The sequence below is a fragment of the Notamacropus eugenii genome, chromosome 5, assembly GCF_028372415.1.
Source record: "Notamacropus eugenii isolate mMacEug1 chromosome 5, mMacEug1.pri_v2, whole genome shotgun sequence".
Classification (NCBI taxonomy): Eukaryota; Metazoa; Chordata; class Mammalia; order Diprotodontia; family Macropodidae; genus Notamacropus; species Notamacropus eugenii.
Window position 1 is genome coordinate 66,771,521 of NC_092876.1, and position 26,197 is coordinate 66,797,717.

General features: G+C 45.2%; 2 protein-coding genes across 6 annotated transcripts in view; one reads left to right on the forward strand and one right to left on the reverse strand.

Annotated features, from left to right (window-relative positions):
* Positions 1-731: 731 nt before the first annotated feature.
* Positions 732-26,197, reverse strand: part of AUNIP (aurora kinase A and ninein interacting protein) — a 36,588-nt gene continuing 11,122 nt past the window's right edge. The window contains exons 4-5 of one of the 2 annotated variants that reach the window (XM_072609396.1): positions 12,138-12,273; positions 732-809 (exon numbers count right to left, since the gene is read on the reverse strand). In XM_072609396.1, coding sequence (XP_072465497.1) covers positions 12,169-12,273 — 105 coding nt within the window. In that variant the 3' untranslated portion in view covers positions 732-809; positions 12,138-12,168. Of the gene's footprint in view, positions 810-11,708; positions 12,274-26,197 lie in introns of those variants that run through there. The other variant, XM_072609395.1, reaches the window with a different exon arrangement.
* Positions 9,582-25,755, forward strand: MTFR1L (mitochondrial fission regulator 1 like). Of its 4 annotated transcripts, none has more exons than XM_072609397.1 (7): positions 9,582-9,719; positions 10,295-10,384; positions 11,611-11,715; positions 19,114-19,223; positions 20,912-21,123; positions 22,248-22,569; positions 24,755-25,755. In XM_072609397.1, exons 2-7 carry the CDS (start codon positions 10,370-10,372, stop codon positions 24,858-24,860), a joined length of 870 nt encoding a protein of 289 aa, XP_072465498.1. In that variant the 5' UTR covers positions 9,582-9,719; positions 10,295-10,369; the 3' UTR covers positions 24,861-25,755. The 4 variants fall into 4 exon arrangements, with proteins under 4 accessions (XP_072465498.1, XP_072465500.1, XP_072465499.1 ...); XM_072609399.1 differs by lacking the exon at positions 9,582-9,719 and adding an exon at positions 9,727-9,930; XM_072609398.1 differs by lacking the exon at positions 9,582-9,719 and having other exon boundaries at positions 9,954-10,384.

Here is a 26,197-nt window from a genome sequence, read left to right on the forward strand (position 1 = left end):
TTGAACCTATCACCTAACACTATTCCTTATATGGGTGTCTTCTCCACTGGACATCTGGAACTGGACAAAGAACTGCCATGTTGCCAACAAAGACAAGACCCTTCCTCCTGAAATCCATCTAGTTCCACCCCTACTGACAAGCCCCCAGGTTTTCTAGGCAGGCTCTCAGTGTGGCATCCTGTGATGAACAGGGGTCGGCTCTAACTCATCCCGTTACAATTCCCCCTTTTTGTTTTGGTACAGTTGTTCTTTCATAGCCAACATGGTATGCTTGGTGGAGAAGAGGGAATTATGAATTATCAACAATATCTAACAATATCCAGTATTGGTATAATGGCAACTAATATAAGCAATGTTAGTAATCCTGATCCCAATGAAATTAGCCAAGTTTTTAGTGAGTGCCAGGGATCAACATGTTGGAAAAAATCTAAGATATGTTGAGCTGTTTTTTGTGGACATAGGTCTTCATGGGAAGCCTGACTGATATATTCTGCCAACTGAATCAATTGTTGGAGCTCTGAGGTCATATTATCATTGACCACACCTTGTAATTGAGCCCGAATCTTTTCCCATGCTATTTCAGTTGCATCATATTGTTTTGAAGTAAGACAAAAAGTATTGTACCTATAATCACATTGTAACTTTGCTTGTAATTCTAGATATGCAACTTCATTTCCCAAGAACAGTATCGCTTTCTGTAAAGCACGAATAGCATTGTAAAATTCCTTATCCATTTGAGCCTGACGTTGAAATCCTTCTGAGACATTGCGCATGAGACCACGAAGAGCATTCGCTTCTTGGACACCATTCTGTGTGTTAGAGACAGACATTGTGAGAGCAGTAGAACTAACAATTAGCTCAACTGATAAGGTTATACCTAACACTACACATGAGATACAGCTTTTGAATCGCATCATACTTGTTATCTTTTGATCTAATACTGACATAATATTGTCAGCCGGAGTGCGATACCATCCTTGTGTTTTCACTACTGTGAGTGCATACTTTGGCCTAGCAATGATGTAAAGCCTTCCTTTATCCAATTGTGGCCCCATGCATTCATGTACCGAACAATTCGGACAAGTTAAATTGAATATCCCTGCCATATTCATATGTGGCACGAGTGTAGACTGACTTGCACGATCCCACCTAAAGGCATGAGATGATTCTAAACACACTCGTACTGTAAGACTAATATGGTTTGTAATTATAGTACCGTTTGGTGCTACAATAATAGATGGTCCTACAAAACCTTGTACTGTCTGTCCCCCAATAGCGGCAATCACCCGTTCAATCCCTTCTGTATAAGAACCCTTGTTAGTAACATATCTAGGACTAGGATATCCTGAGACATAGCGATCTGGCCCAAAAGATGATAGGTTGTGACAAGAAATTAGGCTCTCATTATAATGCTCTAAGAGTAACACAGTCTGTTGACATTGATGTGACTGACAATCTTCAAATGGTACGAAACCTGAATAATTATGATAAATGGAGACATTGGGATCATCCCTCTTTCCACGTTGTGGCCCAAATCTTAAAATCACTTCTCGTTTTTGTCCCATGTCTCGTGCCCCATCCATTTTTGTACAATATGGTCTATTTCTTAAACCTGTTTCTCGTTTTAGATCCATATCTTGTCCCTCAATGACCCAAGTCCATAGGTGAAAGAGTCTAGAGTCCCCTCAATAACTCAAAGTCTCATGTCCCAGAGTTATGTTTGCACACCATGTCATATCAGCCGCTATATCATTAAAAACCCATGCAGTGCCAGTCCATCGTCCATCAACCTTCTTTTGAAGACAGAGCGGTAATCCTGCAATCAATCCAGTGAAGTTCATTCTTGGCTGTGAACCATTTGATTTATCTATTAATTCAAAGCCTGCACCCCCAAATGTGTGTAAATAGTTTAATGTGTATAAGGCTAAATTGAGAGATGCCTGAGGGCCTTGTGTAATTCCTCCTTTTTGTTTTTGCAAGTAAACCTTGAGGGAACGATTTGCCCTTTCAACAATGGCTTGGCCTGTAGGGTTATAAGAAATGCCAGTAACATGATAGATGGAAAATTCATAGCAGAATTTTTTAAATGCAGCTAATATATAGGCTGGGCCATTATCTGTTTTTAAACATTTTGGCACTCCATGATTAGCAAAACATGCTAGTAAGTGAGTTGTCACATCTTTGACTGCTTCACCAGAGCGAGTAGTTGCCATAAGAAAGCCTGAAAAAGTATCTACACATACGTGTATATATTGAGAACGTCCAAATGACAAATAGTGAATGACATCCATCTGCCAAATATCATTTGGGCAGTCACCTATAGGATTTTTTGGGTGTATAGGTGGTGGTGGAAGAAACAGAGCACATTGGGTGCATGCCTTTACAATCTGCCTTGCTTCCCTTTTTGTTATGCCAAATAAATGTCTAAGAGATCATGCAGACAAATAAAATTTGGAATGAGCTAATATTGGAGATGACTCCGCATGAAAAACTTGCAAGCCTTCATCAGCAATTGCATTGCCTTCAGTTAAGGGGCCTGGTAAATTAGAATGTGATCGAATATGTAAAACATGGAATTTATTAAATCTACCTCTAATAGCCTTTCGTGTTTCTAAGGTAAGATGTGTGATAGAATCCTGATGTGTAGGAATATAGGCAGTCTCTAAATTGGGTATGAACCCTGATACACACTTACTATCTGTGATAATATTAATAGGGACATCAATTAAAAGAGCTTGAAGCACAGCAAACAGTTCATTTTGTTGAGTAGAGGTAAATGATGTCTCAAACACTTGTAACCTCTTTTCAGATGGTATGTATAAAGATGCTCGTTGATGTTTTGTGGCATCTGTAAAAACACTGATCCCTACTACAGGCGACTCAGAATGCTTGTCTGACCAAGACCATGGCCATGCAGTGAGTTGATCAGCAAATGGCACAGGATTGCCATAATGATAATCCTGTCCAATTATAATTTGCCAATCTGCATCTTCCATAAAACATTTTTCCAATTGTTGAGAGGTATAAGAAGTAAAAATACTTGCAGGGTCCATACCACTAAGAGCTCGTGCTCTCTGTATGCCTTTCCAAATAACCTTAGCCACTAGGTTTGTATAAGGAGAACATGTTCTGTTCTTTAGCTGTGGTAAACGAATCCACTCAAGGATTCCTAATTGCTGATGTAAAACCCCAGTTGGTAAGTTTGGAGTGAAAAGTATAGTTAAATTTATTTTCTCTCCCTTGTCATATCTTTGAGTGGTTTGTTGTATGAGAGTATTTTGAATATTCTTAATACATGTAAGAGCTTCAGGGGTCCAATCCCTACTTGAATTAAGGTCAGCAGAGCCTTTCAATAATTCATATAGTGGTGCTAATGCAGAGGTAGAGATACCAAGCCTTGGCCTGCACCACTGAACTTCTCCTATCAGTTTTTGGAAATCATTCAGAGTTTTGACCTTTTGTATATCAAAATTTGGAAACTTAACTTGAATCTCTCTGTCTGATAACTTATACCCTAAGTAATCAATTGGTAGTGTCTTCTGTATTTTTTCTGGTGCTACCTGTAGCCCATGCTTGCTGAGTTTGTATCCCTTCCTGTAACATTTTTTCTAGCAGTTCACCATCTCTGTGTGCTGCCAAAATATCATCCATGTAATGTATTATTATGGCCTCCTTATATTTCTCTCTCATAGGTTGAAGCACTTCATTCACATACCATTGGCACAATGTAAGACTATTCTTCATACCTTGTGGCAGTACTTTCCATTGATACCTCATATAGGCATATACCTGCAAATTGATTGAAGGTATGGAGAAAGCAAATCTCTGCCGATCCAGAGGATGAATAGGAATACTGTAAAAACAATCTTTAATGTCTATAACCCATATCTTATAATCTTTTGGTATCATATTTGGTGAAGGAAGTTCTGGTTGTAATGAACCCATAGTAAGCATGGATGCATTAACTTTTCTTAGGTCTGTTAACATTCTCCATTTTTCTGATCTCTTTTTAATAGCAAACACAGGTAAATTCCAAGCACTGAAAGATTCCTCTATATGTCCTAAACTAAGTTGTTCTTTGACAATCTCCTTTAAGGCTGCTACTTTATCATCAGTCAAGGCCCACTGGTCAACCCAAATGGGTTCATCATTGATCCATTGTAATTGTGGAACAGGTATGGGTTGTGCAGCCATTCTAGGGGGCCCCACTAAAAATTTTCTATTGTAGATATGGTAAGGCCTTTTGTGACAACAGATCTCGACCCCATAAAATGATTGGGAGTCCTGGTAATACATGTGGTCAAACCTTTCCTGTTTTTCCTTCAAATTCCCACCTCAATGGCCGTTTTGCTTCGACCGCTGCCTGAACACCTCCTATACCATATAAATTTTGTGCTTGCCCTAAAAGCCACACAGAATTCCACTGATCTAAAGGAAAGACTGTACAATCAGCCCCAGTGTCCATGAGGCCTGTACATCTCCTCCCTTCTGTAATGACTGTAAGTTGTGGCCTCTCCAGAGTAATTTGCTGTGTCAAGAATACTTGCAAATCTGCCATTTTTGGAAATAGTAATAACACTGCTATTTTTTGTCCTGCATCTAAGAAACTCTCCATATTAGTAGTATTCATCATTGGAATATATTGAAACTCCATATCAGGTGGAAACATATGTGTTATGGGTATCATACCTGTATATTCATGACCTGCGGGTGCTAACAATATTCCTATGCTACCTGGTTTGAGCTTGATTTTTTCCTGTATGGGAACCATGACTGTAGTCATTGGATTAATAGAAAAATATCCAGCACTATGTAAGTCCTCTATTTGAAAGCACGCATTCCCACCAATTCCTGATATCTCTGGCGGAGTGCCATCATGCTGGCATTGGGATTGTCCTGCCATTGGTTGGCAGACGGCGGTAGAAAGCCCATTCCTCCCCTTTGTTCCTGGGCTGGGGAGGAGCCCGTTAGAGTGTTTAAATATTGCTGAGGCAGGCCACTACGACATTCTGATGCCCAATGCCCCGGTTTTCTACATTTTGAGCAGGGTGTCTTGGGTCTTGCTCCCCCACTTTGTGTCGGCCTTACTTTGCAATCCTTTTTGAAATGTCCCAACTTGCCACATTGAAAGCATTTTTTGTCTGATTTTTCAGTAGGCCTATTTTTCAAATCATGAAATGCCTAGGCTCGAACTTGTGCAGCATAGACCTCACTACCCACTATCTCGCATCTTTGTAACATCTCTTCTAGCCCAGCATCCTTTTTCAATCCTGTCATGGCCTTTTTGCAGTCTGTATTACAACTGTTTCTCAAGATACCTTTTGATTACAACTACAGTCCCTTCTACTTCCCCCATGATCTTTGTCACCGCATCTTGAACTCTTGCACAAAAGTCAGCGAAAGGCTCATTGGGTTTTTGCTTTAAGGCACTCAATGAAGTTTTACTTTCGCCTTTAAGTGGCAACTTGTCATAAGCCCTCTCTACACATTGTGCTAGCCGCTCACATAATTCCACAGGGTCCTGAATTTGTACCCTATCTGTACTATACTGTCCACCACCGAATAACATCTCATAATATCTTTGAGCATTTTGAGGGTTATCAGGATTATGGTGTACTGTCATTAATCTGCATTCTTCAGAAAACATCCCTAACCATATTACCATCTCTCCTGGCGTGAGGATGGCCCTCGTAACAAGCTTCCAGTCATTGGGGGTAAGTACATGTGAGGCCAAATCTTTAATCCTGAATTTCACATATGGTGATTTAAGTCCATAGTCTGTTATGGCTCTTTTGACCTCTTTTATCACATATGGAGACACCATAGAGTGTGTCCTTTGTGCCGGATTATTATCATCTCTAGGTGTTTCTAATACGGGGAAAACATTTTGAAAGCCAAGATACTCTAGAACCTCGTCTTTACCTTCCTTTTGTAATTTCCTTATCGCTCGATGTAATGGCGACAAGTACTCACTAGGGGTCTCCTCATATTCCTTCAAAAAAATCTTTTTCTGTAATACCTCTACTTGTCCATCAGATGTCTCTATTCCTTTAACCAGAATTTTTTCCTTTTGCAATGTCTCTACCTGTCCACTAGGTGTCTCCCTTGCGCTCTGTCTCCCTGGAGACCGTGCCAGTTCCCTTTGTTTCCCACTAACTTCTGCTCTTCTCTTTGTTTCAGTGTCCTCTTTTCTGGCAGAAACTTTCGCTTCCTCTTTGAACTTCACTGATTTTTTCGTTTCCACTTCTAAGTCCTGTAATCTTTAGCTCATCTATCTCCTGCTGCATTCTTTCTCTCTCCTCCTCTCTCCGATTCTGCTCCTGAAGCTGTCCTAAATTAGGATAAATTGAAGGTGGACTGGGAGAATTCGCAAGGGATGGCTCGGGGGAGGAATCTGGTGAAACGGAAGGCGTTGTTTGTGTGGAGGCTGGGAATTGCCTGGGTTGCTGGTCACAACAGCCATCCGCAGCCTGAAGGGCCGCTTTTACTATATTATACGGAAACTTGTTAGCTCCAGATCCCCAGGGTTTTCGGAGTCATAGCTAGTTAACTGTTCTCCTACAACTTTCCACGAGCTTATAGAGACCAGAGGTCTCTCCTTTGTCCAGGGACAAATTCTTTCTACTTCCTTTAAGAACTCCCTGATCACTTTCAATTGAATGATGACCCCCTGTGTCTTAGCTGATCTGTAAATTATCTTAACAAAAGTTTCTCTGTCGGCTCTATTGATTCTACTAGCCCCGTAGTAAGATTTCTTTTCTCTCTTACTTCACTGCTCTATGAACAGGTTACTCACAGATTGCTGTCTTCCTTTCCTTGTCCTCCTGAGGTTGAGTGCACCAAAATTCGTCTCGGATTGGTCCCGGTCCCGAGGCTCCTCAGGGCACGCAGGTGTGTCTTTTCCCCTGCTAAAGGACTACACTTTAGGCCCTGCACTGTGTTCCGTAGATTTTTTTCTGCCCCGCGTATGGGTGCCAGTTGTTGGGGTCCCCGAGACCATTTCAGGGATCCCTAAACCCTGACCCAAGGCTCTTGTCCAGCAAGAGGCCTTGATCTAGTGAGTAATGAAATGAGGTGGGAGACAAGGTGGTGAGAACTCCGTTTATTCCAGCTAGCTCACATGCATATATAGTCTTAATTACGTGAACATTCCTAAGACTATACATTGAACCTATCACCTAACATTATTCCTTACATGGGTGTCTTCTCCACTGGACATCCGGAACTGGACAAACAACTGCCATGTTGCCAACAAAGACGAGACCCTTCCTCCTGAAATCCATCTAGTTCCACCCCTACTGACAAGCCCCCAGGTTTTCTAGGCAGGCTCTCAGTGTGGCATCCTGCAATGGACAGGGGTTGGCTCTAACTCGTCCCGTTACACAGAAAGAAAAAGACTTATTACAATTCTCGAGAAAGGGACGTCCCTCCACCAGGTTGGGGAATCTGGTGGAGGGAGGCAACTTACAGAAATTGAAGCACGATTTTTATACCCTAACACAGAGAATCCCACCTCCCCACTACCCCACCTCTCCATTGGCTGGGAGGCGGGCTCACAATCTAAGCACGAAAAACTAGGGAAATCTTCACCTATCCCAACACAATTACCTCATCTAATATCTAACTTACTGCTGATGTGGCATTAGAAAAGTAGGGAGGGGGAGAAAAGGGAACTGGTACAACAAACAAAAGGGAGATTTGAGTAACTTCCAAGTTTCGAGTACAGCCCACAGCACTTTTACAAAGAAAACCGGTAGCTGGTAAGGGGGGGGGAACCAACTGACTGTCCACAAGCCCTGGATACCTGAAACTCAGGTATCCAGGGAGAGAGGGCTTATGGAAGAGAAACTGTATTTAGAAAATCCAATATTCCCCATATTTTTATTATGAAAAGTCCTTACAATCTCCTCATCTCACTCATCTGGCAGAGAACAAGCCAATGACTAGATTGCTGAGTAACTTAGTAAGGCATGTGAAGAGGAGGACTGAAAAGATCTCACACTTCTGTAGTGCTCTGCGGCTTGCTCTCTCTATATCCCTGTGAAATAAGTAGTAAAAGTATCATCCACATTTTTACAAATGGGGAAACTGAGGCAAACAGGTTGACTTGCCCAGGGTCACATAGATAGTTAATGTCTGGAGTTGGATTTGAACTTGAGTCTTCTATGACTCCCAGTCCAATACTCTGTCCACTGGACCATTGATGGTCATTAAGATTTATTCTGCCAATGATTTGAAGGATGGCTCAGGAGGAGAAAGTGAGGCTGGTGACTTTGCACAGTCCTCTCTCACGTAAATTCCATTCACTTTCATGGCGTGGCCTCACCTCCCTGGTGTCACAGTCCCCTTCAGAGAATAAAGGACACAACCACAACCTCGGTGAGTAAAAAGAGGAGCTCCCCCAGTGGGGACCCAGCTGTAACGGGCCAACTGGGCAACACTGCTCCTTTTTTTCTCTTTTCTTTTCTCTGTCTACATAGGCTATCATATCCTTACCTTCAGGTACTTTGCCCAAAAGAATGTGATTTTTGACAACTGAAACTTTTTGAAGGACTTTGCTTTTAACCCAAATCACTCTGGTTCTCACCGACTGGCCAACCCAACTTGGTCACTGTTTGGGCCCAGACTGGCTCGGAGTGAACTGTAAAGAGCAAGTGTTTCTGCTTTGGACAGAACCCAGAGGGTCTGCCCCTCAAAGACTGATTTTTCTTGCACTAGGTAAAGAAGCCACTCTCTGTCTCACTTCTTAGCTAGCCTTCATCACTGATGAGTGCTGCCTCAGTCAGACTGAGCTGGAAAAGGCCAAGGTCCCCAGCTGCATCAGGATGGCCAGCCGAGGGATAAACGATCACACTTCGTATTCCTTCGGGCAGTGCCCCGACACTAAGGTGCGCCCCCCACGGGGACGACGAAGAAGGAAGTCCAGCCACCCTCCCCACGTCCCCGGCAGTCCTCCGGCTCCGGCACTCGCCGCCTACACGGCCCCGGCCGCGTTCTCGGACCCCCGCGGGCCTCGGGCAGCTCGACGGGCCGACGGAGGAAGGCTGGGGCAGGGAGGCCAGCCGGGGCGGCTCCACGAAGCCCGGGGGCGACACGTGCCCGAAGCCGGGGGGTGAGAGGCTGGGAACCGGGGGAGGGGAACGTGTAACAAAGGAGGGGAGAGGGAGGGGAGGATCGGGGCTGCGGGGCGGGGGCAAGCTCTCCGGGACGGGCGAGGCGCAGCTGGCCAACGTGGCCGAGGAGGACGGAGCCGTGCGAGCCGTCCGAGAGAGGGGTCCCCCGGGGGGTAGCGCCCACGTGGGAGGGAAAGAAGGTCAAACGGGAGCTGCCACCCGAGAACCTCCATCCCAGGCCCAGGGGTAGCTGAGCGAGGGCGGGGCCGAGCCGCCAGTAGGAAAACGGGGCCGATCCGGGGGCGTGGCTTCTAGGAGGGCGTGGCCTAGCCCGAGCCTGGCCCCGCCTCCTTGTTTACTCCCCACGTGCTCCTCTCTCCGGGGGTCACGGCTCCTCCCTCCAGAGCGCGACCGCAGACGTCGGCTAGCGGGACGCGCCACGGTCCGGCCCCCACCCGGAGCGGCGAGCGCCCGGGAGCGGGCGAGGACATCGCAATGCGCAGGCGTGAAGGGGCACTTCCGCGGGACGGTGGCGAGCGGAAGGGGAAGTGAGCGGCAGGGCCGGGCGGGCCGCGTCCTGGAGACTCGGGGAGGAGGAGCCGCGAGGTGAGGGAGGCCGCCCGCCGGTCACCCCGCGCCGTGCGTGCCCCCGGCGCGGCCCGCTGCCCGCCGCCTTTCCCGGCTGCTCCGTGGGGAGACCGAGCAGGCGGCTCCTTCCTCTGGTCCCGATCCGCTGCCCGGGGCCGCTGCGTGATCGGGGGCGCCGGGGGGTGGGGGGCGCGGAGGGGGCGCGGGGCCGGCCCTGACCTTGCGCGCGGTGAGTGACCGCGGGGCCGTGGGGGAAGGGCCGCGGGGCGGGCTCCGAGGCTGCCGTAGCCGGGGACGTGGCCCGGGGCGCGCCGGGGTCCCCGAGGGCCGCCGAGCCCCCTCCGTGGCACAAGTTTCTCGTGTCCCATCGGTGGAGACTCTTAAAACGAGTCTCCGAGAGCCCCCCGGCGGAGGCGCTGAGCCCGGCGAGGGCAGCTCGCTGAGGGCCCCGGAGGAAGGCGCAGCCTCCCGGGGGGGTCTCTGTAAAGCGGCCTGGCCCTGCGCAAAGCCCACCTTCCGTGGCCTCGGCCGCTGGAGCCCGCGCTGGTCGTTCGTCTCCGCTAAATGCCCTTTGGGGGACGCTTGCTTTACAGTCGGAGGCCGCTGTCCCCAGGGATGGCCTAACATGAGGAAGCCCCGCCAGGTGGGAGCCGGCTGTGAGAGCGGAGATGGAAACAGCTTCCGTAAGTTGTGGTTGGCAGGGGGGCGCAAGGAAGCATGGGGGAGGCCGGGGGGCTGTGAGCACTGCCACCCTTCCGTACTTCACACAGGGGCGCCCCATCCTCTCCTCCTTGGCCCCAGCTTTAGAAGAAGAGCTGGCCCGGACTGCCGACACTCGCCCCTGTCCTTGTCTCCTCCTGCCCCCCAGGAGCCCGTCATCCCCTTTCTTCAGTCTCTTCTCATCCATTGACTTCTCCCCTGCTGCCCTACAGCTTGCCCAGACCCTCTTCCTTCCTTAAACCTTATTGTCCCCTAATACCGTCACCCTCTGTCTCTTCCCTTTCACAGTCAAACTCCTGGAAAAAAACTACTCTTCACTGCCTCTAATTTCTTCTCTCCTGCACAGGTGTATTCTGTAACTACCACTCAGGCTGTCTTTATTGCTAAATTCCACGGCCTTTCCTGAACCTTCTTGACCTCTCTGCATCTTTAGCACTATTGGCCAGCCCTTTCTTCTGAATAGTTCTCCATATGCTTTACTGACGTTTCTCTGCCCTAATTCTCTTTGCACATAATCTCACTGATCCCTCCTGGTTTATCTTTCTAGAAACATCCATGTCCCATCTTCACGCCTGGATAGATTGCAGATCCTTTAGCCCACACTTATTTATTCTGAGCTCTAAGATTGCATTTCCAGCCTCTTGCTGGACACCTCAAACAAAACATGTCTAAAAGTAAGGTTAAATTTAAGCTTCCTTAAACCCAGTCTTTCTGTTGAGGACACCACCATTCCTCTCTTTACCCAGGAGATTCTTCCTTCGTCCCTTCTATCATCCTCACAGCTGTATCCGGTTGTGTAGTCTGACCATGTCACTCCCCTGCTCAAGAAATTTGAGTCGCTCCCTGTTGCCCTTGAATAAAACGTAAGCTCCTCTGTCTGGCATGTAAAGGCTTTCACAGTCTGTTTACAGCCTTTCTCTGGGCAGATTACATATTACTCCTCACAGACTCTAGCCATACTGGCTTGCTTATGCATATGCAGATACTATGTTATATCATATTATATGTTATATGTTATATCATAGGGTTGAAGCATAAAAAAAGGTGATTTCAGATGCAAGAGTTAAATATTTCTGTGCATAATCCTGAGCAAACATAATTTATTGAGAATTGATTTCTCCTGTGAGCCGACCTTGTTCCCAGACTCTAGGGAAAGTAACTGAGTTGTTGTGGTTTTCTTTTTCCATAGACTGTCCCACTCTGGCAGAGCAAACCACATGGAGCTGCTCGTAGTGTAGTACGGAGGATTGGGACTAACCTGCCCTTGAAGCCGTGTCCTAGGGCTTCCTTTCAGGTAAAGGGGCATGAACACTGGCAAGAAATCAAGTTTGTCTTGTTGTCAAGTGGGGCAGCATGATAAAGAAAGAGCACTGGGCCATCGGATAGGAGGCCTGGCTCTTAATCCTGGCCCTTATTGTCTGTTAAGTTTCCATCATGTCCCCACACCTTTCTGGGTCTAAGGAGAAAGGATCAGGTAATATCTTGGGTTCCTTCCAATCTGTGATTCCGTGAACAATATTTTATCATTTCCCATTTCTTTTTAGAAAACAGATTTTAGTGGGTTTTTTCTTATATTACCTAGATTTCCCCCCTCCCTGACATACATCCTTTAAAACAATTTTTCTGAAAGAAAAATAAAGAAAAAATTTAGCGAGACTGATAAATACATTTTTAAAAATCTAAAGTATCCAGTGTTCTTTACTCATGGACCCCCACCTTTGAATAGATCTCCTGGTTTCTGTCCCTGTTAAACTGAGAAGTGCAACAGGTATAGTGGAAAAGTGAACTTGAAACCCTGAGAGACGTAGAACTCCCTGCTCGGTGGCCAGGAGCAAAGCCTTAGTTTCTTCATCTGCAAAATAGAGAGAACACTTGTAGAACCTGTCACAGCATTGTGGTGAAGATTAAGGGATGATGTTTGTAAAGCACCTCATAAATTTTAAGGTGCTGTGCAAACATCTACTATTACTTATTCTTGACCCCTTTGTGAGGGAATAAGGCTCTTTCTGCATCTCATTTTCCCTATTTCTAAAATAAAATAATTTCTTTCCTACCTACCTTTAGAATACAGCCCATTTTCGATGAACATAAATGGACAATTCTGCAGACTTCCCCCTCTGCAGCCCTGCCAGACCAGCTTTGGTTCCTGAAGTAGAGGACCTTTGAATTTGCATAATGTAAATTTATGTAAAGCAAGAACTATTTGTATAATAAGCCTAGCGACTCTTGGTAGGAGGGAGCTTCAAGGTGTGCTGCTCACCATGTAATTCAAAATAGTGATGATTTTGTTCAGACTTTTGGTGTTGCATCTCCTCTTGCCTATTAAACATCTCCAATTGTATGTCTTCTAGACATGAAGCTCAACATGAACTTATTTTCTTTCTCCCCAAACCTTCCCTGCTTTCAAACTTCCTATTAGTGTCAAGGGCACCAGTATCCTCCCAGTTCCCAAGGCTTGCAGCCCAGCTCTCCTCCTTGTCCTCCTCAGACTGGTAAAGAGAACAAAACTGTGTATTATGGAGTTATACCTAAGACAAGTTAAGGTAATAGTACCTGGATGTCCTGGATGAGTTTGTTACCTAACCCAGGACCGTTAACGCTAACCTCCTTATTAGTCTTGAAAGAGTTCTGAAAGACCCAGCACTGTCAGTGATCCTTGAGACACTGTGGACAAAATCTTTTTGTCAGATATTTCTGATAAAGGAATGATGTTCAACATGAACATGTACGACCAAAGGTCTTTTGCCAGTGGAAAAGTAGTGAAAAGATATGAACAGACAGTCCTCAACATAATTTCAAACTACTGACAACCACATGAAAGATTGGTCCAAATCATAATAAGTACAAGTTAAAATAATGAGGTTTTAACTCAACATCAGATTGGCCAGTGATGAAAAAAGACTGAAATAGTCGCTGTTAGATCGGGTGTGTGAAAAGACAAACACAGGACTGGGGAAGGAGCATTTATTAGCTCCCCATTGTGTGGCACACTGTGCTAAGCACTACAGGTTTATCTCTAGAACTCAGGGAGACAGGTACTACTATTAGACTCATTTTACAGTTGAAAAAACTGATGCCAACAGATTAAGTGACTTGCCCAAGGTCATGCTGCTAGGGAAGTCTGAGGTCACATTCGAACCCCAGTCTTCCTGACTCCAGATCCAGCTGCCTCTGATACACTGTTGGAGCTGTGAACTAGCCATCTGTAATTCTTCCCTCTGTCTTATCCCCCATATCCATTCAGCTGTCAGATCTTGTCAGTCCTACCTTCATGGCATCTTTCACAATCATCCTCTCCCTTTCACTCAGTTCAATTCAGTAAACATTTATTAAGTGCCTGCTATGTGCTAGGCATGAGGATACAAAAAGAGCCCTCAAGGAGCTAACCATCTAATGCAAACAAATATTTACAAATCAAACCATACACAGGAAAAGTGGAAATAATTAAAAGAAAGTAAGCAATGGAATTAAGAGGGATTGAGGAAGGCTTCTTGAAGCAGGTGGGGTTTCAGTTGGGACTTAAAGGAAACCAGGAAGGTCAGGAGTTGGAGTAGAGGAATGGAGAGCATTTTCTAATCATGGCAGACAGCCAGAGAGAAGGCCCAGAAGCAAGACATGAGCTGTCTTGTTCATGGAACAGCTAGGAGGCCAGGGTCACTGGACTGAAGAGTATGGTGGGGAGTGAGGTGTAAGAAGTCTGGAAAGGGAGGAGGGAGCTAGATTAGGAAGGTCTCTGAATGCCAAACCAAGCATTTTGTATTTGTTCCTAGCAGTAATAGGAAGCCCCTGGAGTTTGAGTTGGGTGTGGGGAAAGAGGGTGACATGATCTGACTTTTAGTTTAGGAAGGTCGCTTCAGTGGCTAAATGGTGGCTGAACTGGAGTGAGAACAGACTTGAAGCAGGTCTGGTCCACCATCAGCTATTGCAGTCCCAAGTCTGAGGCCATAAAGGCCTGCACCAGAGAGGTGGCAGGTCAAAGGAGAGAGGGGAGCAAATTCCAGAGACTTTTACAAAGATAAAATCAACAGACTTGGGCAGCAGCTTGGCTATGAGGGTGAGTTGAGGACAGAACGATACCTACAGTCTCTGTGCTAATTTAGGCCGTTAGCACCTCTTGCTCACGCTGGGCAGTAGTAACCCAGTTGGTATCCCCGTCCCCATGATTTCCTTTTTCTGATCCCTCTTAGACACAGCTGCCAAAGGTTTGTTCCTTAATTCGAGATATGACCATGGGACATCCCCACTTCCCTCTTCCTTTGCAACTTTACTGCCTCTGGGGAAAGTACAAACTAAGCCCTGCATTCAAGCCCTCCATAGCCCAGCTCCAGCTGCCTTTTTATTAAGTTACTGCCGTATATGAGACACCATGCTAGGTACTAGAATTCAGGAGTACAGAGAAATAGTTCTCTCTCTGGGAGCTTATATCCCATTGAGGGGCAGAGAATGTGGAAGTATGAAAGTTAAGTACAGGACAGTCCCTCTCCTTTTCTGCCTTTACCCAAAGGGTCCTCCAGGTCTGGAACACACTTCCCCTCACTACTGCCTCATAGAATCCCTGGCTTCCTCCAGAGGGTGACTCAGGTGCCAGTTCCCAACAGCACATGACCTTGCCTGACCTTCCCCTGTCTGCTTCCCCTCCATATTAGTACTTTGTTCTTCGTGAAAAACATTGTATTTTGTTGTATTCACGTTTCTCTTCAGTAAAATGTAACTTTCCTGAGTCCTTGAATCCTCTTGGCCTAGCAAAGTGCCCCATATATATTAGACATGTAAAAAGCTTGTTGAATTAAAAAACAGGTTTAATCATGCTTAAGGAAAAGCTTCCTCTGAGAGTTATCCAAAAGTAGAATGGGAGTTAAAGACAGGTATGTTGTGGAGTGGGGCTGGATTCCCTCTTTGAGATTCCCTGTGGCTTTTGCCACTCTGGCCTCACTGACCTCAGGAGTAAAACACTGGCCATTATTCAGGGCCTCCCTTGTCAGGCCCTAGGACAGTCTAACAGGGAGTCCCAAGCTAGGAGGTTTGTTAGGGATATTGAAGCATGTGTATCTGCAAGGAATACATGGTCCAGGGCACTGTCATAGATGACAGAAGCATAGCTTGAGCTGGAAAGGGCCTCAAGCCATCTAGACCAGCCCCAACATTGTACAGATAAGGATCCTCAAGCCCTAAGAGATTAAAGTATACACGTAATTCATCAAAGAATTCAGTGACTCGCAGTTCAGTTTGGCAAGCATCAAACAAGGCCCAGTGCCCATTGCTAGGAACAGCACTGATGAAAAAGGACACAGTCCTTCTAAATGTCCTCCTGACCTAATTGGGGCAGGGAGAGGGGATACAATAGGTTTACAAATAAGTATGATACAAGAGAAAGTGTGATAAAGGCAAAGCACTTTTAAGAAATGTAAGGAAGGAGGGAAATGGCAGGGAAAGAGACAGAGCCATAGGTGAACACTGGAGAAATTACGTTGTCAGAATAGCCCCTCAGCTTAGTAGATTAGACCATGAGACCAGGAAAAGCAAGGCCACATGCTTGATTTCCATCAAGACCAGTTAGCCCAGTTGCACAGAGCCTGACCAGTACCTGACCAAGCATGTCACAAATATGTCATTGGGGAAGGCTGAGCCAGCTCAGTGCAGGCCTTGGTGTTTTCTCTCTCCTGTGTACAGCCCCAGTGAGGAGCCAGAAAATCTTTAGAGATGACTGACATGTAAAAATTCCTCTTCAGAGGTGTGTGAGCTTTTCCCATTGTTCTTTCAAATGTAGGAAGGATGAGGAATGTTACATATACCGTCAGATGCAGACACCACCTTGGGTTTGCTTAGCTGTTTTTCTGTTTCAAAGAAGGGCTCAGTATATGTATTGGGGGGAACGCCCCCCCCCCCCCCCCCACACGCACACCCAGGTGTATATCTGAAAATAGCTAATGTAAAACAGTGTCAGTAACAAAACAAACAGGAAAGAAGGAGATTTAGCAATGCATTCCCTCCCTACCCTCACCATGCTCTCATGGTTGGAGGGGGCAAAGGACAGTCGGGCTTGATCAGATGATCCCTTTGACAGGGTCAAGAGGAAAAACTGTTCTAGCTCCTGTAATGCCACTACAGGATCCTTTCCCTTTAAATCTGTGCTAAAGCTTCTTGATTCAGTAATAAGAGTTTACTGACAGCCCAACTAGGGAATTAAGGAGACTAATCAAGGTTAGTTGGTGGTAGGAGGAGCTATGCTGAGGCAGCAGCTTTAAGGTCTAATATCTGGAGTCAGCAAGACTTATCTTCCTGAGTCAGAATTTGGCCTCATACACTTAATAGTTGTGTGACCCTGGGCAAGTCACATGAACCTGTCTGCCTCAGTTTCCTCACCTGTCAAATGAGCTAGAGAAGGAAATGGTAAACTACTCCAGTACCTTTGCCAAGAAAACCCCAAATGGGGTCATGAAGAGTCAGACACGACTGAAAAACAACTGAAATGAATATTAGTATGCTTTGAGGGTTTGGAAGTATTTTCTTCACAACCTGTGAGATAGGCATCTGCATTTTGTAGAGGGGCAAGTCATGTATTCAAGCCAGGACTAGGGGAAAGCTACATCACCCCCACACCCCAGGGCTGTTTGTGTTAATAAGTTGAGGGACTTCCATCTTCAGGTTTGGCCTCAAAACAAGCTTCACTGTTTTGAGTACAAGAGTGACCCAACAGAATCAGAAGCAGATTCCTTGGAGGAGCTTATGTTTAAGCTGGGCTTCAGAACTTGTTCTAAGTAAACTTCTGTTGAACTCCCTTCCCTGAGGAGGAGTTTCTCTGATGGGCCTGTTTGTTTTTGAAGGCTCATCTGGGATGGGAATACAGCATGTAGTTTTTACCAGCTGCTTCCTGCTCCTACCTAGCTAGTTCTAAAGCAGATCTTACCTTCCTCCCCCATCCCCAGGCTCTCTGGAAGTCATCAACAGCTGTTGAGTAAAGAATGACATTAGGAAGAAAGGGAAACCAGGGGAAGTGGGTGGTGTTTTCAGCACCTGAGGGGTTTCTCCAAACCTTGCACCTCCACAGCAGCATTTGGCCCTGGAACCCGACTGACTGTAATTCAGCCCGCTCTCCACTCCTCCCACCCTCTGGCCAAGGTTCTGTGCCTCATCTGGTCTTGGCCAGAGTCAGGTGACTGGGTTTCTCTTCCCAGCCTTGTAAAATGGAACAGAGAGCAGATTCTTTGTTTTTGGAGGGGTGTTAAGAAAGGTTGAAGAAAGCAGTGAGAGCACTGTGTACTTGAGGGGCTATATCTCTGTCTCTTATAAAAACACATGTTCTGTTGGATGTTTTGAAATGTCCAGAGGCCACTTGATGTTTGGAAGTCACTGAGCAGTGGCTGTCTGTTATAAACCTGTCAAACTCATGCATCTGTCTTTGCTATATAGGCTGCATCCTGATTTACAAAGAAAGTTCATGAATAGACCAATAGGAAGCATGGTTTACATCAAGTCTCCTATTTTAAGGAATCTTGAGGTGACCTTTTGTCAGGTGATTTTCATGGATATCACCAGAGAGAAGGATGGCCGACCAAAGAAGGTGGGCCAGTCATGTAATAAGCTCCAAGGGTAGTGAGCAGACAGCGGGCATATTCAGGAAGGCCCCACAGCATGACAAACAAGCCTTTGTGAAAGGTACATGAGCACCAAGACAGGAGACATGCAGGACAGAGACACCGCCGAGCTGTGATCTGCACCACTGAAGGAAATGCTCATATCGAGGAGATCACAGGTCTGTCAAATAGTGAAGAATTTCATTTGTGTAAATAGGAGTTTTTGTATATATTTGTTTCACAAATAACATAGCTGGAGTTTTGGACTCCAGCCTCTAATGGGTTTCCTCTTGATTTGGGCAGATAGGAAGACTGCTTTGGAAGGTTGATAATCTTACTTTATTCTGGTCTCCTCAATGGGTTCGTTCCTGATAATGGGAGCACTAACTCCTACAGGGTCCCCAATCACCCTTATCAGAGGGGCTGACAAGAAAGGGAGCAGCTACCTCAACTGATGGGGTCAGTTGAGACAAGCACAGCATTCCAGTTTGTGCAGTCCCCTGAATCCACACAAGCCAGCGAGAGCTGGTGGAGGTTGGGGGCCAATCAAGGCACATACAGCATTACACTGTCATATTAGCCTGCGGGGTCCTCACTTACTGAGCAGTGCCTGCCGGCTTTATAAGGCGACAGACAAAGAAGGCGTATTGCCAGCAGTAGCCTCGCAATTTTACATTGCCTCATCCCTATATCACTGCACAAGCGTGGAAACTGTTTTGAACCATGATCATGAGAATTATTACCTAGCACCTGGCTACTAAAGATTGTCATGGCTAGAGAAGCTAAACTCTAAGAAGGAGTAACAAAATCCTCCTTAATTACAGTATTATATTTGTGTAAAGCCATATTCACCTGTGGCAAGTAGATTCAGCTGTCCAGACATACTGTTCAAACAATGACGTATTTAAATAGAAGTGTTTGTTGAGGTGACAAGCTATTGCTATTTCTTAATGGTGAAAATAACAATGTTGTGGTACTACTGAACACCTGTGCTATCAGTGCTATCACCAGACTTCTCTCTCAGCGAAAAGGTCATCAGAATGACCTTGATTGATTGTTTCTATGATGAGATTACTTGGTCCAGCCCCACCAAGGAGCCTCTTTGCTTCTTTCCATAGACACTGCCGAACATCTCTGACCTATATCTGAGCGATGTGCCCCCTGTCCCTACTTTGGCTGATATTGCCTGGATAGCAGCAGATGAAGAGGAAACCTATGCTCGAGTCAGGTAAAGCTTGGGAACTAGGCCTTGGTGTAGCAGAGCCTAGAATTTGATTGGAAAAGGTATGAGAAATCTAGGTTCTCTGCCTCTTTGCCATATAGAGAGATAGTTCTGGGCCCTCACTAATTCAAAAAACATTGTAAAGACTTTGTACTCATTGCTGGAGATCAGAGAGTTTCGAGTCTAAGAGAGGGAAAATAAGTGGTACACTGTGATATAGAAGTGAATGAAAGAAGTGCATAAAAGAGGCCTGGGCAAAGTGCTCTGAGAATTTTCAAGAAATTGCTTTTCTGTGTGTGTTTTTTTTAAAGTAAGTTTATGGATGTCTTCTGTTTTTTACATTATCATAGCTATGTCCAGTATCTTTCACCCACCCTCTCCCATAGAGCTATCCCATTTAGCAAATAGAATTTAAAAGGAAAAAAGCATAACTGATCAATACATGGAAAAACTCTGAAAACATGTAACATCTGTGGACCTTCCGCTTCCACAAAGGGGTGGTTTGGGAGTGTCCTCTAGCAGGCAGAAATTGAAGGTGAGGCATTCCACACATTGAAGCTTGTGAGCAAAAGCATAGGAATAGAAGGAGAGAGCGTTACAGTTTGACTGAAACACTGAATATGTGAAGGGAAGTAAAATGAGAAATCTGAACATAGAGGTTGGAATTGGGCAGCGAGGAACCTTTGAAGATTTTTAAGTGGCAGAGTGACAAGCTCAAAGTGACACTTGGGAAATTTAATTCATACACAGCTTAGCCATCAGTGTAGTATTCCATGGATCAGAAATGCATTTTATAGAATTTTAATAAAAAATGCATTCTAGGGGGTTCTTTCTTAATTAGATGGCTAAACATTTTTCTGAATTTCATCAATTCTAGGATATTATATTATCATCACCAAAAGCTGGTTGTTGTCAAGGAGAACAATATTAGCTCTAATATTATGCATTTCTCCCCTCTTAGTATCTTATTTCAAGGTACTATTAGAAGCTAGTTTTTTCTAGTCGTTGAGCAGTTAATGGTACAGTGGGTAGAGTACTGGACCTACGGTCAAAAAGATCTGAGTTCAAATCCAGCCTCAGATACTTATTAGCTGTAGGACTGTGGGCAAATCACTTAATCCCTGTCTGCCTCAGTTTCCTCATCTGTAAAATGAGGATAATAATAGCACCCTTCACTTCCCCCCACCAAGTGAGAATCAGATATTTGTAAAGTACTTTGCAAATCTTAAAAGGGCTATGTAAACATTATTAATAATAATATGACCATGACGTAACAAAATGCAGACACACTGGTCTATGTGACTTAAGTGGATATTACGCATGGAAGTATACAACTTTTAATTTAGTGATTGGACTTATTTATTGAATACCAATCAGTCTTCACCTCAACCTTAAGCCTTTTTCCAAAGTACTGAAAAAGAGCAATTTTGTAAAGAATGAATTTGGGAGGGGCTGCCCTGGAAGCAGTTTGGACCAAGGAGGGAGCGGGAGCAGCAGGGCCCTATGTTACCTAAGCCCTGGGGCCTAAGGAAAGACTCAAAGCTCTTCTCATTTCTTTCTAGTTGGATACTTTGTGTTTGAAGGTGGAGTTGAATAGTTTGTGTTTGAGGGTGGAGGCATGAGCAGGAATACCTGGACTTCTAGATCCAAGTGGAATGGGTCCAGCTACCTAAAATTTTCCCCAAAAATTTCAGGAGTGACACTCGGCCCTTACGGCATAAGTGGAAGCCCAGCCCACTGTTTGTCATGCAGCGCAATGCCTCGGTACCCAACCTTCGAGGGCCAGAGGAGAGGCTCCTAGCCTTAAAGAAGCCTGGCCTACCAGCCCTGAGCCGAACCACTGAACTACAAGATGAGCTAAGTCATCTGCGCAGTCAGATTGCCAAGATTGTGGCAGCAGATGCAGGTAAGAGCTCCAAAAGCTGCCAAGGAACAAGATAACCAAATCCAAGAAGCAGAATCAGAGTCCTGGGCCCCAGAAGGAGGCTAGGCCTTTCAGCAGTGGTAGTCACAGAACAGATGGTCTCTGATGGGTTTCCTGAAGCCTGGATAATCCCCATCTTTGTAGTTTTTCATAACAAGGATACAAGTTTGAGGTCACCTCACTCTGTTGGAGGCCATCTTCCCAATCACAATATGAGTACAAGCTGAACTCTTCAAGAGACCAACCCAAAACTTCGGATTTGACAGTGGTTCTGTCCCTTGGTCAGCTCTGTTATTTAGATACCTATATCCTGGTCTCTCTACACATACCTCCTCCCTACCACTGCCCCTTTGAAATCCAGTCCCCATCACACCATTTCTCTTGATTGCTTCAAATTTATAGAGGTGGGCTCATCTAGACACAATGCGCACAGAGTCAAGAGGGGAAAGGATCCCACGAAGCTAAAATAGCCAGAAACACCATGTGGATCTCTCTAGTTGCTGTATCTAGCTTTTCTTTTCTTTCCCATATCCTACAAGTCACATTCTCTCCTACTCCCCAAATCTCATGTTCTTTCTCTTCTGTGATACTGGGAAGTTAGAGGGTGTCTTAGTTGGAGAGAAATAGCCAGGATGACCCTTATGACAGGGATCCCCCAGCAGACCTGAAATAATTAGTTGCCCATTAAATATGTTGGGTTGAAGGTTCTAGAATTTGAAAGCAGAGACTTCTTTCAGAGAGAAATGTGGAGGGAATGGGAGTCCTCTTTACCATCCCCAAGAGGAACAGTGTCATGAAAAGTATGCCAAATTTTTCTTGTAGAGATTCATGTTTTGGCTTTGCCAGTTAGCTATGTGTCCTCTTACTGGGCCTCATCGGTAAAGTGAAGATATGTGAAGTCCTTTCCATTTTGAACAGTCTACAAGTGTTAGCTAAAAAGCTCATTGTCAGCCTGTCCTTAGTAACTGGGAAGAGTGCTTCTAGAGGTTTCTGTCACTGATTCTTCCTGGGCTGTAGCGGAACCCATAGTATCATGTTGTCATAGTGATAACCCATGCTGCATCTTGACTCCAGTGCCCGTGACTACCTGTTGTTTTCTTTTTCAGCCTCGGCTTCGTTGACACCAGATCTCTTCTCTTCAGGAAGTTCGAATGTCTCTTCTCCCTTACCTTGTTTTGGATCTTCATTCCACTCTACAACTTCCTTTGTCATTAGTGACATCACAGAGGAGGCCGAGTTAGAAGGCCCTGAGCTTCCATCGGTTCCCATGCTTTGTTCTGCCAGCTCTGAATGTTGTAAAACCGACTCCAAAGCTGCCTGCAGTCTGGTTGAAGACGACGACTGTGTGTCTCTCTCAAAGGCTAGCAGTTTTGCAGACATGATGGGCATCCTGAAGGACATTCACCGGATGAAGCAAAGCCAGGACCTGTAAGTGGCTTTGGTGGGAAACTCAGTCTTGCTTGTCCTCCTCAGTGCCATTTAGCCTTCACTTGGCAGCCCTGCCAGCCACCCCCTGTGCCCACAGGCTCTTGAAACCTCCAGTGGCCATAGAAGTAGAGTCTCAGACTTTAGAGCTGTTATACAAGCATTCCTGACAGGTAGTTATCCAGTCGGTGCTTAAGTATTTCACTGATGGGGAGGCTTGTTCTGCGCATCTTCTTTATCCTTTCAAATGCATATGTTCCTGCAGTTACGTCTCTGCTCTATCTCTTGCTCTCTTCCTCCCTCCACCCCTTCCCTTTCATATTTAGGCAACCCTAATCTCTACCATTCTTTAAAATTAGAGTTGAAAATTCTGTTTGAATAGTGTTGTATAGGTCTCTCAACTAGAAAAATGTATGAGGTTCTGTACCTTTAAGCAAAGGAGACTAGGGACACTCTCCTAACCAAGGAGCCTCACTCACCCTGAGGAAGTCAGCATCATTGATTTCAGAACTATTTTATTTCAGTTTAGCAATACCTACTTAGGTGGAAAAGCCTGTGCCAAGTAAAATTGCTTTTGGGGGCTGAGGGGAGAATCACTTTTTACTTTGTGCAGTAGAGCTTTTCTGAAGGGACTGCTATTCTACCTGCCCAAAGCAAGCAGCTCATGGGTCCTTCATCTGTTTCTTTCCTAAACTACTTCTAACTGGGAAAACCAACCCACACTTTCCCAGAGCATTTATTAGACCCTAAAAGTCTTTATATTTTTTTTAATGTTTTATTGATTTTGTTTTTATATCACTGTCATTTCTTGAAGTCCCCCATGCAGGTCAAATCCTACCTTGTAACAAAGAAAACCACCCAAACACAAATATCAGCTCTAGTGACCACATCTTAGAGTCTTAGAGACCTTAGAGTCTCCCTGTTTCTCTGCTCTGAGGTGTGGGAAGATATGGATTGTCAGCCCTTCTCCAGGGCTTTCAGTTACTCAAGCATTCAACTTCTTGATCCTGGTAAACTGGACTAGATGTCCACTCCAGCTTTGAGGTTCTGTGCTCACATGTTCCTCAGTTCAGTCTTTAAGAAATAACTATAGCACAAAGCACCAGGGCAGCATCACTACCCCTCGTGTCTTTCCAGGAGAGACTAGATGGTGTCAAAGCCAGGGAGTCAGGAAACCTCTGTTCTAGTCTAGGCTTTGCTGCTAAGTAACTGTCATCTTAGATCGGTCTTTCAGCCTATGTCCTCATCCCTCAGGGACCTTCTAGCTCTAAAGTCTGATTCTTTAGCTTATGGGAACAAACCTGTAGAGGCCCAGGTGTCTGGCTATGATGCCTCTCCCTGACCTTCCATCCACATCCTTACCTCCTGTCTCCAGCCAGTTGTGAAGACACCTTGTGATCTGTAGCTCTTCGTTAAGACTTCTTCCAACACTATCTCCTCTGCCCCTTCTCCAGACTCCCAAGGCAGTGAGCTTTTCTTTTATGTCCGCAGAGCAAATTGAGGCCAAGTGCCGAGGCTCACTCTCAGAAAATTCTTAGAAGCTATTTGGGGTTTTTCTTTGTTGTACATATAGCTTTAGTCTTAAACCTGTTCCGTTACCCATTGCAACCTCATTGTACATATGTAGGTTATATTTAATTGAAGCATCTATTTCCCAGGTGTCTGTGGATTTAGAAGACCTTGGTTCCATTTCCATCTCTGTTACTGACTCTGTGTGTTACCTTGGGCAAGTCATCCTCATCAGTAAAACTGATAAGTTTTGAACATAGATCTCTTAAGGCCCTGGCCTGCCTAATTACTAAGACTTCTTTCCACCACAGTTCCCCATTGGTTTCTCCATGATATGAAGTTTATTTCTCTCTGCATTCTCCTCCTTATTAAGCGAACTCCCAGGATCCCCTTGGAATAAGCCATCATCATAGTCTTTCCCAAAATTGCTGAGAAGCAAAATAGCATAGGAGAGCCAACTTCTCGTTTGTCCCCTAGGGAAGAACTGATGAGCAGTGAGATAACCAAAAACTGACAGCAGAATTAATGAAGGACCTGCAGGCTCTGTGGGTAGTAGTGTGCCAGCATACCAAAATGTAGGGTTTTCAATAAGTACCTCCTTGCATGGACTGATCACACCCCACCCCATTCAGCCTCTGAATCTTGCTTCCTGCTGATCAATTACCCTTTGCACCTCTAGGAATCGGAGCTTGATGAAGGAAGAAGACCCAGCTGTCCTCATTTCAGAGGTGCTGAGGAGAAAGTTTGCTCTGAAGGAAGAGGATATCAGCGTGAAAGGAAACTGATGACCCCTTTCTGGCACCCTATATATGGCTCTTTCTTTATAAGCTGTCTCACAACAGATAACTTCTGCCTTGCAGTTAGAAATGTCCTTCCACAATGGAAAACACTTCCAGGCTAGAAATGGGGAGAAGAGAGAAAAGCTGAACTGCTTCCCCATACTTCAAACCTTTAGCAGAACTTTTAAGGACAGCGTTCTAAAGGTAGTTTTGAGTTGCGGGTTTGCAGGTAATCAGGCATGTTGTTTTACATAGAAGAACAAGATGGGAGTTTTTGTTTTCCTCCTCATGTGAAAATAGACCCCAGACCGATGACTAGCTTCACTGCACTATCTGCCCAGCTCCTGGTCTCAACTGGGTACATGCAATATGTTCCTCAGACTCAGCTGCTTCCTTGCAGGGGATGAGGGTATTGGGGAGCCCCAAAAGGTCTTCTCAGTACCAGTCATAAACCAAGACTTGCCCCCTGCCCTCATGTACCAACACCCAGCTGTGCTCAGGCCTCCTACAGGTCCTGTAGCTCCAACTCATGAACAGGCTGCTGCTGGCAGGCCAGGGCTGTTTTTTTTTTCTTCTTAAAATACATTTTGTAATACTGTAAAGAAACCAAATCTTTCCATTACCCCCCAGGATCCTTGTGGCCTCCTCATTACCATGGCATTGACGTCTTGTTCCACTGCCATTGAGGGATCTCATCGAGGAGGGGGGAGGGGGCTGTGCTTCATTTGGGGCCACTTTTTTCTCATACCTGAACCTGTTAGGTCATGCCAAAGTCCTCACCCAATACACTTAATGCATGACCCAGCCTTCCTTGGGACCTCTTTAGTAAAGGTATGTGCACGTGTGTGTGGTGTTTGGGTTGAAGCACTACCTGGTATTAAAGAAAGTTTTTGAGGGGTTACCGTGTTTGCTATTTTCTGCACATGGGAATACTCATCCAGGTCACTTCCACAGCCTCAGTCAAACGATTTTCCCCAATGTGATAAGTAATCATCCCTACCAAATCTGTACCTTCCATCTTCTTTCTACATAGCATAAATAGAAATGAAAAAAAAAAAAACCAACGAGCTGGGAACAAGTTGCAATCCTGCAAATAATTTAGCTGGCAGGATTAAGCAACTAAGGCCCCTTCTTGAGCCTCAAGTGATCTTAAAAGCAGATTTCACATGACCAGGCAGACTTCAGACTTTTATTACCCCACCACCCTCCCACCTAGAACAGAGCAGGAAGTTCTGAATATGCTACCACCCCCCTCCAATGAGCAGTTTGATGTGATCTAAGTATGGCTGAAATTGAGTAGCATATCTGACTCAAAGTGCAGTCCCAGAGGCAGCTTGTGGTGC

Excerpts from the sequence above, each read along its gene's own strand:
- MTFR1L (XM_072609397.1), top strand. Across the intron at positions 19,224-20,911 it reads GAAACCTATGCTCGAGTCAG|GAGTGACACTCGGCCCTTAC; the intron begins GTAAAGCTTGGG and ends CAAAAATTTCAG. Across the intron at positions 21,124-22,247 it reads GATTGTGGCAGCAGATGCAG|CCTCGGCTTCGTTGACACCA; the intron begins GTAAGAGCTCCA and ends TTTCTTTTTCAG.